A 17,196-nucleotide genomic window follows, 5' to 3' on the forward strand; every position below is an offset into this window, starting at 1 on the left:
GTTTCTTTGCAACATGAATTAAAAAATGACATTAAGCAATGGAATCAATGGTTCTTTTTTTTTCAAGATTTTTAAAAATGTAACAAATGGGTGTTTCTTGCATAATCATGGTCATGTGATTATGGAGTTCTCACCATGCAAGTGTTGATGCAAATGCTTGTTTTGTTGTTTTCCTAGCTGTCAAACAATCCAAATAACAACTTCAAGTGCTAGAACAATACAAAATAGTCCTTTTCCACCTCTTTCTTCATAACATTATACACATCTTATTCTCTTCTCTATCAATCACACAGTTTCAAATAGCCATATTAAGGGAAAAGATACTTATATGGAGTGCAAATAAAGTACAAAATATTGGTGGCTCTCCTTGATAGCAACACTAAAAATGTTACACACTACACCATCCCTCTCCTAGTGCAATGGATAGTGCTCACCTTAACTTATCGTGGGGATCTTGCCAGTGTCCTAGCTCATATCTCGGTAGACTCCAAGCTTTGCTAATGGTAGCTAGGACCACTCTCTTACCTCCTCCTTAAGCTATCACTATGAGGTTTCCTTTCTCCATACAAGTACATTCACTCCTATCTTCTCTCACACTTAAGAATACAAGCATAACATGAACATGCACCAAGAATGTAGCTCCCTTTCCTCTCAACTTTCTCTCTCACACACCATAGACACACAAGAGTGCAAGGAGATAAGATTAGACTTATTGGAACAAAGGGACATTGTGTCTTGCATTATGAGAATAATGTTATTTAGAAAATTGGCCCTTATTCACACTTGAGCAACCAAAACTTAATGAAATATGAACTAGAAGCTTACAAGTTATATAGTTTTGTGGCATAGCCAGCTATTCTCATAATTATAACATTTAGAGTTTCATGACACTTATTATGTTATCTCTCATATGTGATGGAGAGATGCTAAGTTAATACAAAATGGGGTTACCAAGAGTGTTGCTAGTAAACTACATCAGTTGTGGTTATAAACATTTTGAGTGCTACCAGTAACTATGAAAGTTGTGGGTGACAAAAGTCTTAAGGTGATGAGAATTGTGGGATGATGATGGAAGGGGATGTCTCCTTGTATAGAAGTATTCTCTTCGTTTGTGATATTGATTTAGGTCTCCTTGACATTGACATACTCATATGCCTTCCATCTTATTCGGATGCACCATTTGCATTATTGAGTTTGCGGGCGGATTTAAAAAATGGCCTTGGACAATTATCGCATTATTGAGCAAACACTCCAACTTGTGCCATTTGGTGTTCTTTTCCTTTAGACACATTTTTCATGCCTAGAGGTCTATTGACCATGCTTGCACAGTCACATGCATCCCCATGTAGGAAGACCACATCTAGTCTCATGGAGTTTATAGCTAAGCCAGAACAAATCCGTTCGAGCATGGTGCATGTAGCAACAAGTATTCATGATCTTTAATTTTCTAATGAAGTATAGCTTGAGGTTATAAAAGGCACCGAAGCCAATGACGATTGAGGGATGTTGTTCTTTGAAATAGCACTAATTGGGGCTGACGGATAAGGGGTGAATGTAAAGGCAAGTGAAGTGCCTACTAGCAAGGGTAAAGTGCCTGGCAAGGGACTCTGTTTGGCGGACCTGATGTGGTAAAGAGGTGCCTGCTGCATAGGTTTCCAACTTCTTGGGGGTGGGAGTATAGCCAAAGATGCCCTCTACGTCCCTAGCCAACCGTCATTGAGACTTAATGAGAGCCTCAACCTGTGGGTCTGTGGGACAAGAGGACGAGGACCTAGGCCACATCTATACAAACAAAAAAAATATTAAAAAAATATTGTGAAATGAAGACTTCTTGGATCTTTAAGTCAATTGACCTCGGGATTCATCTCATTAAGAAAGCATGTAAGCCATTATGCAAGCCGGGAATCATCTCATTCCCGGCACTATGCGTTATGCAATCCGTTACACAGACCTTGCATAAAGCATTATGCATTAGGCCTTATGCATAAGGCCTTAAGCATGAGGCCTTATGCATAAAGTACTATGCATAAGGCCTTAAGCATGAGGCCTTATATATGCATAAAGCATAAAGCATGAGGCCTTATGCATAGTTTTATGAATAAGGCTTATACATAAAGCTATGCATGAGGCCTTATGCATAAAGCTATACATAAGGCCTTAAAGTTTAACATGAGGCTTATGCATAAAGCTTAAATCATAAGGCATAAAGCTTATGCAAAAGGCTTATGCATAAACTATAAAGCTTAAGCATAAGGCCTTAAGCATAAAGCATAAAGCTTATGCATAAGGCTTATGTATAAAGCTTAAAGCATAAGGCATAAAGCTTAAGCATAAGGCCTTAAGCATAAAGCATAAAGCTTATACATGAGCATTATGCATAAAGCTTATGGGTAAACCTACAAAACAAATCCCCAGCACCCAAGGGTGCAATAATAATAGAGGAAAGAGAAGAAAGATATGAAAGCTTTTACCTCTTTGATGTTGAAAGAGAGGATTAGAGGACCTACAAAACCAACAAAAGGGTGAGCAAAAGATTAGTAATGCATACATACAAACCAAGAAAATATTAAGAAGATTAGTAATGCATACATACAAAAGATTAATAATCAAATATTTAAAAAATATAAGCTTATGCATAAGGCATAAAACTTATGCATAAGGCATAAAACTTATGCATAAGGCATAAAGCATAAAGCTTAAGCATAAGGTCTTAAGCATAAAGCATAAAGCTTATGCATAAGGCTTATGCTGCATAAAGACTAAAGCATAAGGCATAAAGCTTATGCATAAAGCTTTATGCATGGGCTTAAAGCATAAGGCTTCTGCATAAGGCATAAAGCTTATGCATAAGGCTTATGCATGGGCTTAAAGCATATGCATAAATCTTAAAGCATAAGGCTTCTGCATAAGGCTTATGCTTAAGGCTTAAAGCAGAAGGTTTAAAGCATAAAGCATAAAGCATAAAGCATAAAGTATAAGGCTTATGCAGAAGGCTTAAAGCATAAAGCATAAAGCATAAAGTATAAGGCTTAAAGCATATGCATAAGGCTTATGCATGGGCTTAAAGCATAGGCTTAAAGCATATGTATAAGACTTATGCATGGGCTTATAGCATATGCATAAGGCTTATGTATGGGCTTAAAGCATAAGGCTTAAAGCATATGCATAAGGCTTAAAGCATAAGGCATAAGGCTTATGCATAAAGCATAAGGCTTTAAGCATGAGGCCTCATGCATAAAGCATGCATGAGCATTATGCATAAAGCATAACGCTTAAGCATAAGGCCTTAGGCATGAGGCATTATGCATAAAGCATGCATGAGCATTATGCATAAAGCATAACGCTTAAGCATAAGGCCTTAGACATGAGGCATTATGCATAAAGCATGCACGAGCATTATGCATAAAGCTTATGGGTAAACCTACAAAGAAAAACCCCAGCACCCAAGGGTGCAACAATAATAGAGGAAAGAGAGGAAAGATATGAAAGCACTTACCTCTTTTTCATGATGTTGAAAGAGAGGATTAGAGGACCTACAAAACCAACAAAAAGGGTGAGCAAAAGATTAGTAATGCATACATACAAACCAAGAAAATATTAAGAAGATTAGTAATGCATACATACAAAAGATTAGTAATCAAATATTAAGAAAATATAATAAATAAAACAAGAGGCCTACCTTAGTTATTTGTGATTTTTGAGGTAAAAATCTGTAAAATAGTGCAAAAGTGAGCTATATAAACACTTGATTAGCTTAAGCACAAAAGAAAAATAGGGTTCAAGAAGAAGAGCAAGAGTAAGAGCAAGAGCAAGAGCAAGAGCAAGAGCAAGAGCAAGCTCAGCAAAAAGAACAAGAAGAAGAAGAAGAAGAGAAAGAGACTCACCACAACCTTAAGGTATGTACCAAGGTAAACTCTTACTCCACAATCCTTTGTAAAGCAGATTTGCAGCCTAGTGATGAAGCTTGAGAGGGTGATAGAGGCTTGAGAGGGTGAGAGAGGGTTAGAATCTTGAGAGGGTGAGAGAGGATTAGAAATAGAGCGGGATGCTTTTTGGAGGAACTGCGTTTCGTCAAACTACTAGCAAAACACTCTCAGGTTTAATTTTTGCTCTTTTTGCCACAATGCGCATCTATTTTCGCATCTATAAACACATCTCTACACGTGTCTAAAAACGTGTCTATTCTATAGAGTAGATGCGTTTATAGACGCGCTTATAGACGCGTTTTTAGACACTTGTACGTCTGCATTTGTAGATGCAAAACAGAACAGTTTTTAAACACACGTAGAAAGATGAAAATTATTTATTCTTTTTTTGAATATGCAGGATGTCTTCATCAATCAGTTCTTCTAGTGATGATGAGTCCCTTCGTGTTCAAAATCGAGATCATTGGTTGCAACAAAAAATAAAATGTATGTGTGATAGTTGTCGAGGATGTATGCGTCAACAACGTAGCATTACGATGAATCACATTTCAATGTATGGAAAATGGGAACCGACATGGTCAATAGTAAGTATACTTTGCTTATATTGTAAGAATTTAATTAAGAATTAGTATTCAATGGAGACTCACATTGAAATACTCGTGTGTAGGATAATGCGCCGCACCCTTCTATGTTAACTCATAGGCGGCACCAAGAGGCCAAGAGTCGTAGAGAAATGGCAGAGGCTTCACAAAACATAGAAGTGGTGGAGGATTGGAATGATGGAGATACAAGCCCACCACCCTTTCCTCATGAGATGGTGGAGGAAGAGGTTTTAGAAGATATGGTACGTGAGCATGTGAAAATGAAAAAGCCACGGAAAATGATCACCTTTATAACGCGGCTTCGGCCCCACTTTTTGAGGGATGCACATATTCCATTCTACGCGCTGCTCTCTCGAGTTGCTCAACTTGCAAACAATCTATGGATGGAGCAATGCAAGTTTGAATGCACTTCTCAAGTGAGTTTTCTACTTTCATAAATTGTCTACTTCCATTATGTCATGGCATTCCTCTCATCGATCCAGTGATGGAAAGATGAGAATTCATGCAGACACTCTTGCATGGAAGCACATCGAGGAAATGTGGCCAAGCTTCAAGGAAGAGCCTAGACATTTGAGACTCGGATTGGGTATGGATGGTGTTAATTCTTTTGGAATCAAGAGCACCTCATCAGTGGTAGTGGTGAATTGTAACATTTCTCCATCCATGGCAATATAGAAAGGACATGTCATGTTATCCCTTCTCATTCCTAGGAAACATAAGGTAACGAATATGGATATATATCTTGAGCCCTTGATTGATGAGCTTGAGATACTTTGGAGAGGTATCCATGTGCATGACATATGTAAGCCTCCATCTTCACGAGACTCTCTTGAAGGCCATCTTGATGTGGACGATGCACGACTTTCCTGTTATGGGGCGAGTGTTCAGGTGAGTCAAATGGGTTTCTATTCATGATGATTCTTTATTATCATTGTATTATTTTTTGACATGCTTGAATGTCTATGTTGTTTAGGTCTCTCCACATCTAGATACCATGCATGTCCTATTTGTGGTCCATCATTGGTGGCATCTAGGCCAGAGAGCTTGAAGAAAGTGATATATGAGAATCATCATTGATTTCTCCCTCATCATCATCCCAAATTTGTTTGTTCTTGGATGGGAGTCTCTCCACATCCACTAAGAATGGGAGATTGAAAGGCATTATGGAATGGAGTGGAAAGTCCTCCTCCCCCCGGCATGAATAGGTAATATATCTTTGACATAGAATTCCAATACAAGCTTTGGATGAAAAGATAATCCTCTTAATATTTGTTGTTATTTGATAAGGTACTCTATCTTCTTTTGCCTACCATATTGGATGAGCCTTAAAATCAACCATCTTCTTGATCCAATGCACATCTTCAAGAATGTCGCCTCTAACATTTGGGAGCACTTGAGAGGAACACAAGACTCCTTGCTTGTAAAGAGATGATCTATAAGGCAGCATAGAGAGGATGCAAAGAGCTTGGCCACAAGAGGGACCAAATGGGAAGACAATTCTACCCCGAGCACCTTGGATATTGACAAAAGAAGGAGGAGAAGTTGGTGAAAGATGCCGTTACTACATTTTGTACTCCAACGGGGTGCATGAGGTGTTTAAAAGGTGCCTTCACAAAGACAAAGAAGAGAGGTGTTGAGCAATTATATGGCTTGAAGTCCCACGATTGGCACAAGATGCTTCAAGTAAGTGAAACATTGAAGTTGTTTGTATTTAACTTGTTTAATCATGATGTATCTAATCATGGTGTATAAATATTTATAGTTCATTCTTCCTACAATCATTTCCAATTGTGCATCCCACGAAGTGCGAGAGACCATTTATAAGATGGGGGAGCCAATTTTCTACACGCGTTTTCCCAAGGTGGTTTCTTTGGTGGAGGTGGTTTATTTGGTGGAGGAGACATTCCCATGGTCAATTCTCACAAGCCAACTACATCTTATGGTTCATTTAATTGATCAGATTGCCATATGTGGCACTGTGCATGCTCAATGGATGTTCTTTCTTGAGTGTTTCATGAAGACCTTGAAGGATTTTGTAAGGCAAAATGCAAAGCCAGAAGGTAGTATGGCTAAGGGTTGGTTGGTACAAGAATCACTTGTTTAATATCTCAGAATATCTTGCCGAAGTGGATCTCTCTCTCCCTCGCCTATGGAGCAATGAAGAAGACTTGAGGATGACCTCTCATGTTTCTCAAGGAAAGGGAAAGACCAAAGTCATGGATACAGAGATGCATAGTAAGCTTAATACCTTTTATGTGCTTAATAGTGATGTGATGAGAAGATGGGTGGCAAAGTATGAGGATGAAAAGGCAAGAAGACAAAGTGAAAGGTTGGCATTCCGTAATGCCATGGACATAGTGTGCCATACCCCGAGCACCTACAATCACTTCCCAAGGATCTTGATGTAGATTGGCTACATGAGGAGATGGAGAGAGTGGCGCAAGACGAAAACATGCATATCACATTGGAGGAGTGGGAGTATGCCTGAGGATGCTTCAAAAAGGTAAACAAACTTGTGTTCTCAATCATATTTTAGTATGATATACTTGCGAAAATTTATTTTGAGGTATTTATAAATTTTTTTATCTTGGTATAGTGCATAATGTTTAATGCTTTGTGGTCGGAGGGTAAACATTTTTGCACACAAAGGATTGATGAGAAGAGGAACACCCAAGATTGTGGGGTAATTGCAAGCTTTGAGGGAGCCAATGGAGCCATGGATGATTGATCCAAAATATCGTTAAGCTTGACTTTCAAAGCTACTTTGTATATATTTTGGATGTCAAGTGGTTTAAGGATGTGGTGGAAAGAGGTCCTAATGCAACAATCAAGCGTCATGCAAGTGGCTTTGCCATTGACTCTACAAAGTTTTGGCAAGGAAAGGATAGGACTCTAGTGCTACCACAACATTGTGAATAGGTATATATAATTATTGGTAATTACAATATATGCATTTACAGATAGTAGAGATGTAATTTTTTTATATGATGTACCTTTGTGCTTGAATAGGTCGTGTATCAACCAATAATTGACAAGATGGTGGCATATAATCCCAATCTCATCACGTTCAAGAGCCATTTATAGTTCATTCACCCACATTGAGCATATGGAGGAGCATGTCAACTCAACTATGGAGGGAGATAGCTTGGAAAACATTGATGATGATCGTGCCATTGGAGATGATGATCATGCTATTGGAGATGATCATTAGGGGAAGGTTGAGGTCTATAGGGGCCCTTTAAGCTGCCATATTATGATTTTAATGACTTTTTGTTAAAATGTTAAGTTTCTTTGACTTTAGATACCTTCTTATTCTTCAAATGGCTAGAAGTTTGAATGTCAAAGTTTCCCGCCAAAATTGAATTTAAAATTGAGTGGGCAAAACCATATCATGTGACATATCTATGGAAAGAGCTCAGCGAGTAGATTCTGGATCTCTAATCTCCGACAAATTTTGAGCTCATATGTAGAAGTTATGGATGTTCGAAATTTTGAAAACTTTCCCCCCACTTTTTGGGAATGAAAAGTACAAAAAGGCATCTTCTAGAGAATCTTTTGACCACCTTTAATTACCCAACATTTTTGTATACATGGCATCACATGATTGGCCCTTTTCCTTAATAACCTTTTAATCACATGGCATCTTAAAGGGCCCCTATAGACCTCAACCTTCCCCTAATGGATATTGCCTCTCATAGTGATGATTCTAGTAGTGAGATGGATCTCTTTGTAGATTTGGATATAGGCATGGACATTGAGATAGATACTTTAGCAAGGGTTGACCTCATTGAAGATGAGATTGAACTTTAGTTCTTTCATTGTACTTTTATTATGGCTATATTGGTCTTCCTTTTGGTATAGATTCATGCCTGATGAGATTGAACTCTAGTTCTTTCATTGTACTTTTATTATGGCTATATTGGTCTTTCTTTTGGTATAGATTCATGCCTTTTTGAGATTACATGTATAGATTCATGCCTTTTTGAGATTACATGTATAGATTTATTGTGATATGTTGCTTTTCATGGCATTACTTAATCATTCACCTTTGGACTGCTTTTCATGGAGGTTCAAGATTTTTTTTAAAAGCTTCACTTTGATGAAAATATGTGGGGATTGAACCATTGTCCTTTGGATTGTTTTTCATGGCATTACTTGATATACCTAAGCCTTTGCATGTATCCATCACCACATTACTCAATTTATACCTAAGCCTTTGCATGTATCCATCCCTTTCACCACATTACTCAATTTATACCTATTTCTTTTCTCTTTCCTTAGCATATTTTTCCTTGCAAATATGCTTTCTAGAGATTCATTTGTATATAAATGCACCAAAAAATCAAGCATATTATCAAAATCTTGTGCACATAGTTCAGCAAATGATATTTTTGGGGATTGAAGATTCTATTTTTCTTTGCAAGAATAGGAAATTGTTGCATACTGCGTCTATAAGCATGTCTGTAATCGCGTCTATGCTAGACGCGCTTATAGACGCGAGCATAGACACAAACGTAACTTACATATCTATAAGAGCGTCTAGTTTCAAAGAAGTAGACGCCCTTATAGACGCTAGTATAGGCGCCCCCATAACTTGCGCGTCTATGCAGCACGTCTATGCTTGCTTTATGTTGTAGTAGTGACTGAAAATTGTCACCTATTTCTTTGAGAGCATGATAGTTGTATAGAGTAAGATTCCTCTTCACCTACCTCAGCATTGTCACAATGTGGGGCTGAAATATCGACTCGATTAGTAATGTCCTGAGGTTAGTTGAGAAAATACATTATTTGAGATGGCTATGGAGTGCTATGGTGGATGAAAGATGAAAGAAGACATCATTAGAGCATGATATCAACACTAATACAGGTGATTAAGGTATGATACAAGACTAATCAAAACATCACGATTTTGCATTATGAGAATGAGCTTGATACATCCATATGTAGCTCTCATCTACATGTTCTATGCACACTTGTGCCATCCATGTGTTGATAAATGCTCACATTTCTTATGCACCCTTGCACTTCCATGTACCTTTTGACCATTGACCACCTTTTACATTCATCTACTCACATGCCCAAATAACCTTAGCTTGCATCCATTCCAACTTCATAATATCCTAGGTTACATCTACCTTACTCTGACACACATGTGCCCCATACACCCGGAGAATTCACTTTCCATAGAAGGGGACGTCACCTACGTGCATGAAACTCATAAGAAACCCCTATTTAAGTTTCTCTAAAAATAAACTACATCCCTTTCTAAGCATATGCATCCCAATTATGAAATTCAAGAACCCCCTATTTAAGGTTTAAAAATCAAATAGAAGATATTGATGTTATACATGTGACAAGTATAGCTCATGTAAGTAGAATGGATGTAAGTGATGGATGTAAGTGCTAGAAGCACAAAGACCTACATGCACTATATGTGGTTAGCTTAAAAGAGTAGTAAACTAATCAAGTTTTTAAACTACACCACTAAATCACATATTGTAAACTACAAGAAGAAACGAAACCCCTACTTTCATTCTTCCCTACTCCCTTCTCTCTCTCTCTCTCTCTCTCTCTCTCTCTCCCCCCAGCACCATAAATCCCCCTCACCCCCTAACTTATAATCTTAACCCTCCCCCTTCCAAAACCCCTCTCCCTTACACTCATGTGATACCATAAGATATGGCTTGTGAATCCCCCGGGCCTATACATGACATTGTTAAAATCCATGTTACCTTCACTAATGCAAGTGGATTAAGCTAATCACATGCTAATGATAAGTGATTACACTAAGCTAGGACGGATGGTGTCTAATTACACCCATGATGATGTGTATGTGCAATAGACTCAAATCAATTAGGTTGCAAGATATATTAGCTTGGACTCATAGAGAGACTTGAGATAAGTGCAAGTGCTTATACTTTTCATTGCTTGAAACTGGCCCCTTGATGTAAAAGGAGGGTGCAAGTGCTTGTACTTTTCATTACTTGAAATGGCCCCTTCGCTTGTTCCATGCATGTGGGATAATATATTTTGCCATATGGCTTCATGCTCACCTGCTCCCTCCCTACCTCTACATGTGCTCTACGGCACCACACTTCTCAACACCCCCCTTGGTGCCATATATCTGGGCTACTCAAGGTAGTCGGATGTGAGTTACAACAAACATTACCCCCCTGGGTTCTCAACTGGCTACTCTCAGCAGGTGGTCAGGTGGAAACAAATAAGATGAAATGATAAGATGGGTATCTACTCATATGGTGACCCCTCTTTTACAACAGATCGCTAGGGTAGTGGTGGTGTTTTCCTCCTTGCTCTTTAGAAGAGCTAATCATTAGGGATATCTTTGTATAGGGTGGTCGAGGTAGTCCCCATAAAGTTTCCTTCGCTTTTCTTCAAGCTGCAATCTTCTTCTTTGTGCCTGAACTTATTGCAATAGTTATACTTTGGCTTGTCTTTGAATTTGCATTCATTTCGAAAGTGTCCTTTCCTGCCATAATTGTGACCCTTCACATTGCTTTTGTTGAACAATACATGCTCAATAGTGCTAGGATTGCTTCCTTTTAATTGTGACCCTTCACATTGCTTTTGTTGAGCAATACATGCTCAATAGTGCTAGGATTCTAGGATTGCTTCCTTTTAATTGTGACCCTTCACATTGCTTTTGTTGAACAATACATGCTCAATAGTGCTAGGATTGCTTCCTTTTAATTCTTTCTTATTCTCCAAGAGGGGGGAGTCCATCAAATCTTGGCTCTAGTAGATTCTTCAAGGTTGTGACAAGTGAATTATATTCCTTCGGCATTGTTTATAAGATTATTGCATTTTCATATTTATCTCCATAATGCTTTTTATTTTACTAACAAACTGAGCCAAAGACTCATTAAAGTTCATTTGTAGACCATAGAATTCAATCTTTTAGTGAATTTACTGTTTTTTTGCTTTAGGTCCAAACACGAGATTCAATGTATCCCATGTATCCTTTGTGTGTGCCTAGCTTAGAGTCAATGTGATGTATAAGACTAACTTGAACTTATTGGCTGCTTTTGGTGAGGACGTGCATCTTTCCCATGTAAGTGCCTTTGTAAATGCCTATGATGAACAACTCCTTGTTTGGTGGCATTTCTGGATGTAGGAGGATAAGCTCCTCACGAAACTCTTTGTGGATATGATCGATCTTGAGCTTTTGCCGTTTACATGGTTTGGAGCAAGTAAATCCTGGTGTGCCCAATCACCCTTATTGATGTTGTGTACACCTCAAATTAGTTGTGGTTTGACCCCGAGGCTATTCAATCCAGACCCATCTAAAAATCACTTTCTTGGTAACATAACTTAGTCTGTATAGTAGCATAATTTAGTCTATATAGTAAGCGGCCTGGTGGACGACATCCATCCCTAACATTCGGAAAGTCCTATTGGTAGACTATTGTTTCCTCGACATCTTTCACTTAAAGTAGGGAGGATACATATGTGGGACGCAAGTTCAAATCTTGCACATCCCTTCCCTTCAAGGGTGGAATAAAGAGTGAAAAGCATCGGGAAAAAAAAAAAGAAAAAGAAAAAAAGAAAAGAAAAGAAAAGAAACCTTTCCACACAAAAAGCCAACATACAACCTGAGTGTTCTTATATAGTTCTAATAAACCTTGCCGTCTTCAGCCTCAGAATCGCTATCGGGGGCATACCTCCACTTGTGGGCATGCAAGTGTCCATACGTAGTGTCTCCATGGTGGTGCCCATGGAGTCCTGATTCTTCTTGGTATAATCCAGCTTTCCAACTGGACCCCTCGTTGCCATCCTCTCGTAGACTCTCCTCTTTGCCAGCATCTGATGAATGGGCAGCCACATGTAAAGGCCCCTGTGAAGAGTCCTGTGAAGGTGTGGCTGCATTATGTTGCTGCTGCTGCCCATGAAGATGATCATGGTAGGTCCTTGCATTATGCTGTGTGTACATGTGATCTTCATGAGAAAAGGGTTGCTCTTGATGCAGTGTTTGCTCTACTTGGGCGGGGTTGATGTAGAGAGATTGGGGGTTTTGACTTATGGCGTAGTCTGGGGGTACCCAAATCCCGCCCAGCACAACCAACTGTGGAGTATGAGGTGGTCCAGACTGGAAGCGGGGATTGGGCCGCCTCGTGTGTAACCGATACTTCTGCAATCCAAAAAGAAGAAGAAGAAGATGATGATTAGAACACAACCCAAAAGAGTCTTACACAATCTATCTGCTAGAAGATGATTGCAGAAGCATTCCTTGTAAAATGAAGCAGAAAGCTTGAGAGTCTTACCTGCAAATGGCTCTTGACTTCATCATTTGTCAACCCATCTACCTGCATGAGCTCCCGAATTTGCTTAGGGGTGGCAACTGCAAGAACCACACACGTCCCTTATATGAGCGAGACACACACGTCCCTTATATGAACCACACATGTCCCTTATATGAGCGAGACACACACTCCTCAAAAAGTTTTGTAGACTCGTCCTTAAAACGGCCAGCTGACAGATCAACAGCAGCCACCAATCCACGTATATCTGTGTGTATGGGCATACCGCGAATATGTATATGTATATTATAGATATATACATGTGTGTATGTATAGATATATATATGACTCCGGTCTTTTAGAGATTGCTATGATCTTGGCGAGTTCTCTCTCCAACCGTTTGAGGAATTTTCCAGTCTTTTAGTTCGTTCTCATAGTTCCACCGGCTTCCGGTGACTATGACTGTATAGTTTATTATTTAATATAATGTATAGTTTACTATTTAATATAAACAGTGGTTTTTTTAAAAAGTATGTATAAATATATGTGTGTATGGGCATATCACGAATATGTATATGTATATACATATGTGTATGTATGCGACTCCTCAAAAAGCTTAGTAGATCAGGCTGATTTCGCACCATTAAAACAGCCGAATGACAGGTCAAGACAAGCCACCAATCCTAGTATCTATGTATGCAGTGTAATGTAATTATGTTATGTATACGTTTATCATGTACATAGGTGTATAGATATATGTACATGTTGTGTATTTGTGCGAGAGAGAGAGCACGTGCGCACGTATCATCCAAATTAATGTAGTACAATTGAATTCCAAAAAAACAGTCACAGCAGTGACAGCACCCCCATCACCAAGACATGGCACTTGATTATAATTCATCATCATATACCTTCTGATCCGCCCAACTGCTGAAGGGCATTCACAAATCTGCGGTGAAGCTCAGGTGACCAGCACCTTCGGGGCTTGCGCTGAGATGATTGGCCAGATCCATTGTATCCTGAGACTGCTGCCCGCTTGCCTTGCTGGAGATTAGCCCCCTCACTTCCTGACGATGATCTGCCCAACTGATCTGCACTAGGGCTGACCTCCTCCTCATGGTCCCCATGTGGAGATGATGGCATCTCAACAGCCTCATCTGATGGTCTCCTGCTATCCCTAGGGAATGGCAAGAAAGCGCCTCCGGGTCTCAGCCGAGAGCTCAGATCAGGCTTTGCCATTGTATTGGTGCAAGCTTGCTCTTCCTCGAAGCACATAACTGCCCTCTTCTTGTAAGGTTTGTCAGTCATGGATGATACCATCTGCAACATCACACCAAAATACAAAATTGGAAGCAAAGCCAAGACTAGCAGTCCAGTCACATTGAACTGCAGATAGCATGCGTACAATGACAAAAGCGTTTATCTGTTCGAGTTTCAGAACGAGCTTGTTCGTTTCTGACCCCGGCTCGAAAAACAAAAAACATGCCTACAGGTGACACTGTGTTGCACAGCATATTGCCTGCACTGAAACGACATTGCATGGAATCAACACATTGACGTAATAAAGCATTGCATCAACACATCGACGGGATAAGGCATTGCATTCACACTGTGGCAACATCATAAATTGACATGATACTGCACAGCGTTTCACACACTGGCATGGCATGGCATTGCATTGAACTCCTATACTGACATCGTGTTGGACAGGGTCTTGCTTGCACTGACATGACGTCACAACAGGATAAGGCATCGCATTGACATGATGACAACATCATAATGACATGAACCTGCACAGCATTTCACACACTAACATGCCACTGCATTGAACCCATATAGTGACATTGTGTTGGGCAGAGTCTTGCATGCACTGACATGACATCGCATGGCATCAACACATTAACAGCATCAAATCGATGCAGCAACGTCATGTGATAATATACATCCATTTAGTGGCAGGATGTTGCTTATCATCCACGCAATTGCACACCAGAAGTACACTTAATTTAGGTCAAGACCAATTTATTCTCATATTACTGCATTAAGTATGAACAGCATTGCAAATGATTATCATTTACCTCCTGTCCATGAACATAAGCTTCAGCCTGGGTCCAGAATGTAGTTTGTAATCTTCCATTTTGGTCCACAGGGGTTAGGCTATCCGTATCCTCAATCATGGTTAAAAAGGTTGAGTCCTGTGTTGAGCTCTTCAATGGGATAAACTCCTCAAGAACAGGTGTCTTGCTTTTCCCACAAGCTGGGTCTCCTTCATGATTGCAGTCAGAAAGCTGCTTCTTGGAAGCTTCAATCTCTGCTTTTTTTTTGGGGTTTGAAAAGCAAAATCAAAAAGCATTAAAGAAAGCTGCTTCTTGGAAGCTTCAATCTCTGATTTTTTTTTTTTGGGGGGGGGGGGGGGGGTTTGAAAAGCAAAATCAAAAAGCATTAAAAAAAGCCGTGTACTTTATCCAAAACAAGATGAGGCGGATACAGAAACTTTGCAAGAAAATGCTCACCATCCCTCAAAAGCTGCATGCAGATGGGCAACTCCCTCTTGAAAGCCTCAATCTTTCTGCGCTCATCTTCAAGAGATTTCAAGTAATCCTCAATCCTGCTAATCTTTCCCATGTGTTCTTCAGAAAAGGCAAGTTGTTTGGACCCATGAAAGGGCCTGCCTAGCGTCAGCTCTGCAAGAGAGCCCATATTTGTCTAGGAGATGCAATATTTTACCTGCCCACCATTAGATTATATATATATATAAGAAACGGGCTTTAATTAGAAGTTAACTGGCGATTAAGGCTATGATAAAGAGGTCCGTGAAAAGATCAAAATATAATGGAAGTCTCACATGGCATCTCCCAGTGTGGCTTAATCAGAACCTTGGCACAGAAAGAAATTCACGAGAATATCTTTAGCCGTGAGATCGAATGTGCAGGGAATAAATAAAGGCAAAATCATGATGGTAAGAATATTTGTGCAACTCCGATTCTAAGCGGTGTTTTGAGAGTACAAGTAATCATCATAGCTAGGGAATCTGATTCTGCTTGGAAAAAATCGGCCATACTATTGGAATGATTACTGTCTTTTGTAAACTAGCCGACATGAAGGAAATTATAATTTGATCAGGATAATGATGCTAATTTCCTACTGTTTGCTGGAAATTATGCTGTGTCCTCATTGATGGCTAATTGTTAGATTAGCAAATCCATTAATGGATAGTGATTTGTGCGTGCGCGTGTCTGTGTACTGTGTGCGCCGCGCGCGTGTTGTTATTGACGAATGCATACCTTGACAAGACCTACTGGAGTAGCTAATTGTAGAAGACTGATGAATTGGTTGGGGGGTCCCGAATGCATTAGAGAAAGCGAGAGGTTGTGGGGGTAATGGAGAGAGAGAGAGAGAGAGAGAGAGCACGCAGGAGAAGCAATTAATTGACTGTGGATTGTATCACACTGCAAAAAGGCAGATTCTAAAGCAACTAACTTACACAGAGAGCTATTCCCCTTACTGATAAGTAAAGTGTAATATTCTGGCCAAGCTGCGTGATGGTTCCAAGCTTTATAAATGGCCAGCAGGATGGAGGCAGGATAAATCACGGGAGCAGCTGAGAGCTCAATGAGATTGGGATGATCGAAAGCCTGCTCGTGAGAAAGAGGGGAATAAAGTAGGGAACATTCTTAGAATGCCAAAAGGATAACCTTTCGAGGCACGCAGAAGCTGCAGAGCAGTCGGTCTGAAGACACAGTACAGTGGGGAGGTTCAAAGGATTTTTTTGGGCAGGAGGGAATATTCTCTTGGGCTTTGCACCACGAAGAGAATCTCAGAGCCAGCTGATGAAGCTCGTTGTGGATGGTTTTAAGAACTTTCCAAGCCCCCCCATGCCTCTCTGATGTTGCTTCATAAATTATTGCTGTATCAACACTCATGGGTAGACCTTAAAGTAACAATTCCTACTCAACTTATGGGTTCACTTGCTGTGGTTGATGGACCTTTCTGATGGTGGTGCATAGACCCAAGATGTGCACATCATGAGCTAACGTGTGTGTCGTGTATATGAGAGAGAGAGAGAGAGAGAGAGAGAGAGAGAGAGAGAGAGATTCCCATGGTTAGAAGCAATTTATTAACCAAAGAGAGAAATTAAAAAATGCAGCTCTACATTCTAACGAGGCTCCTCATGCATCAAAAGAGAGATCTTGAATGAACCCAAACTACCTTAAAGGGTTTTGTGCATTTGATAAGGATTGGATCAACACATACTAGGCCTGAAATTATAAACTAGAGGTTGGGCTAAAGGTTTAGAGGGGTTGGAAAAGGTGGTGATTTTACAATGTTTATTAGAATGCAAAGAGAGAAAAATAATTAGAGTTGTGATTAGAGGCGTTTGAGAAAACCTAAGTGATGGTTTCTTTTGAGGGG

At 39.7% G+C, this 17,196-nt stretch overlaps 1 protein-coding gene across 2 annotated transcripts; it reads right to left on the minus strand.

The window, feature by feature from the left end:
• Nucleotides 1-11,790: 11,790 nt before the first annotated feature.
• LOC147638654 (transcription factor HHO2-like) lies at nucleotides 11,791-16,594 on the minus strand. 2 transcript variants are annotated; one of them, XM_086798598.1, is made up of 6 exons: nucleotides 16,068-16,594; nucleotides 15,297-15,510; nucleotides 14,862-15,094; nucleotides 13,695-14,103; nucleotides 12,808-12,884; nucleotides 11,791-12,674 (listed from the first exon to the last, which is right to left on the minus strand). In XM_086798598.1, the coding sequence occupies exons 2-6, from the start codon at nucleotides 15,481-15,483 to the stop codon at nucleotides 12,159-12,161; spliced, it is 1,422 nt and encodes a 473-aa protein (XP_086654724.1). In that variant the 5' UTR covers nucleotides 15,484-15,510; nucleotides 16,068-16,594; the 3' UTR covers nucleotides 11,791-12,158. The 2 variants fall into 2 exon arrangements, with proteins under 2 accessions (XP_086654724.1, XP_086654723.1); XM_086798597.1 differs by lacking the exon at nucleotides 16,068-16,594 and having other exon boundaries at nucleotides 15,297-16,006.
• Between the last annotated feature and the right edge of the window lie 602 nt (nucleotides 16,595-17,196).

This window comes from Cibotium barometz, chromosome 5 (genome assembly GCF_041138505.1).
Source record: "Cibotium barometz isolate CiBa-2024 chromosome 5, ASM4113850v1, whole genome shotgun sequence".
Taxonomy (NCBI): Eukaryota; Viridiplantae; Streptophyta; class Polypodiopsida; order Cyatheales; family Cibotiaceae; genus Cibotium; species Cibotium barometz.

Bases quoted from the DNA above. Each gene is read 5' to 3' on its own strand.
- LOC147638654 (XM_086798598.1), bottom strand. From the start codon at position 15,483: ATGGGCTCTCTTGCAGAGCTGACGCTAGGCAGGCCCTTTCATGGGTCC. The intron at 14,104-14,861 runs GTAAATGATAAT...GTGATGTTGCAG, and splicing joins CTTATGTTCATGGACAGGAG to ATGGTATCATCCATGACTGA. The intron at 12,885-13,694 runs GTATATGATGAT...TGGTTCTTGCAG, and splicing joins GCAGTTGGGCGGATCAGAAG to TTGCCACCCCTAAGCAAATT.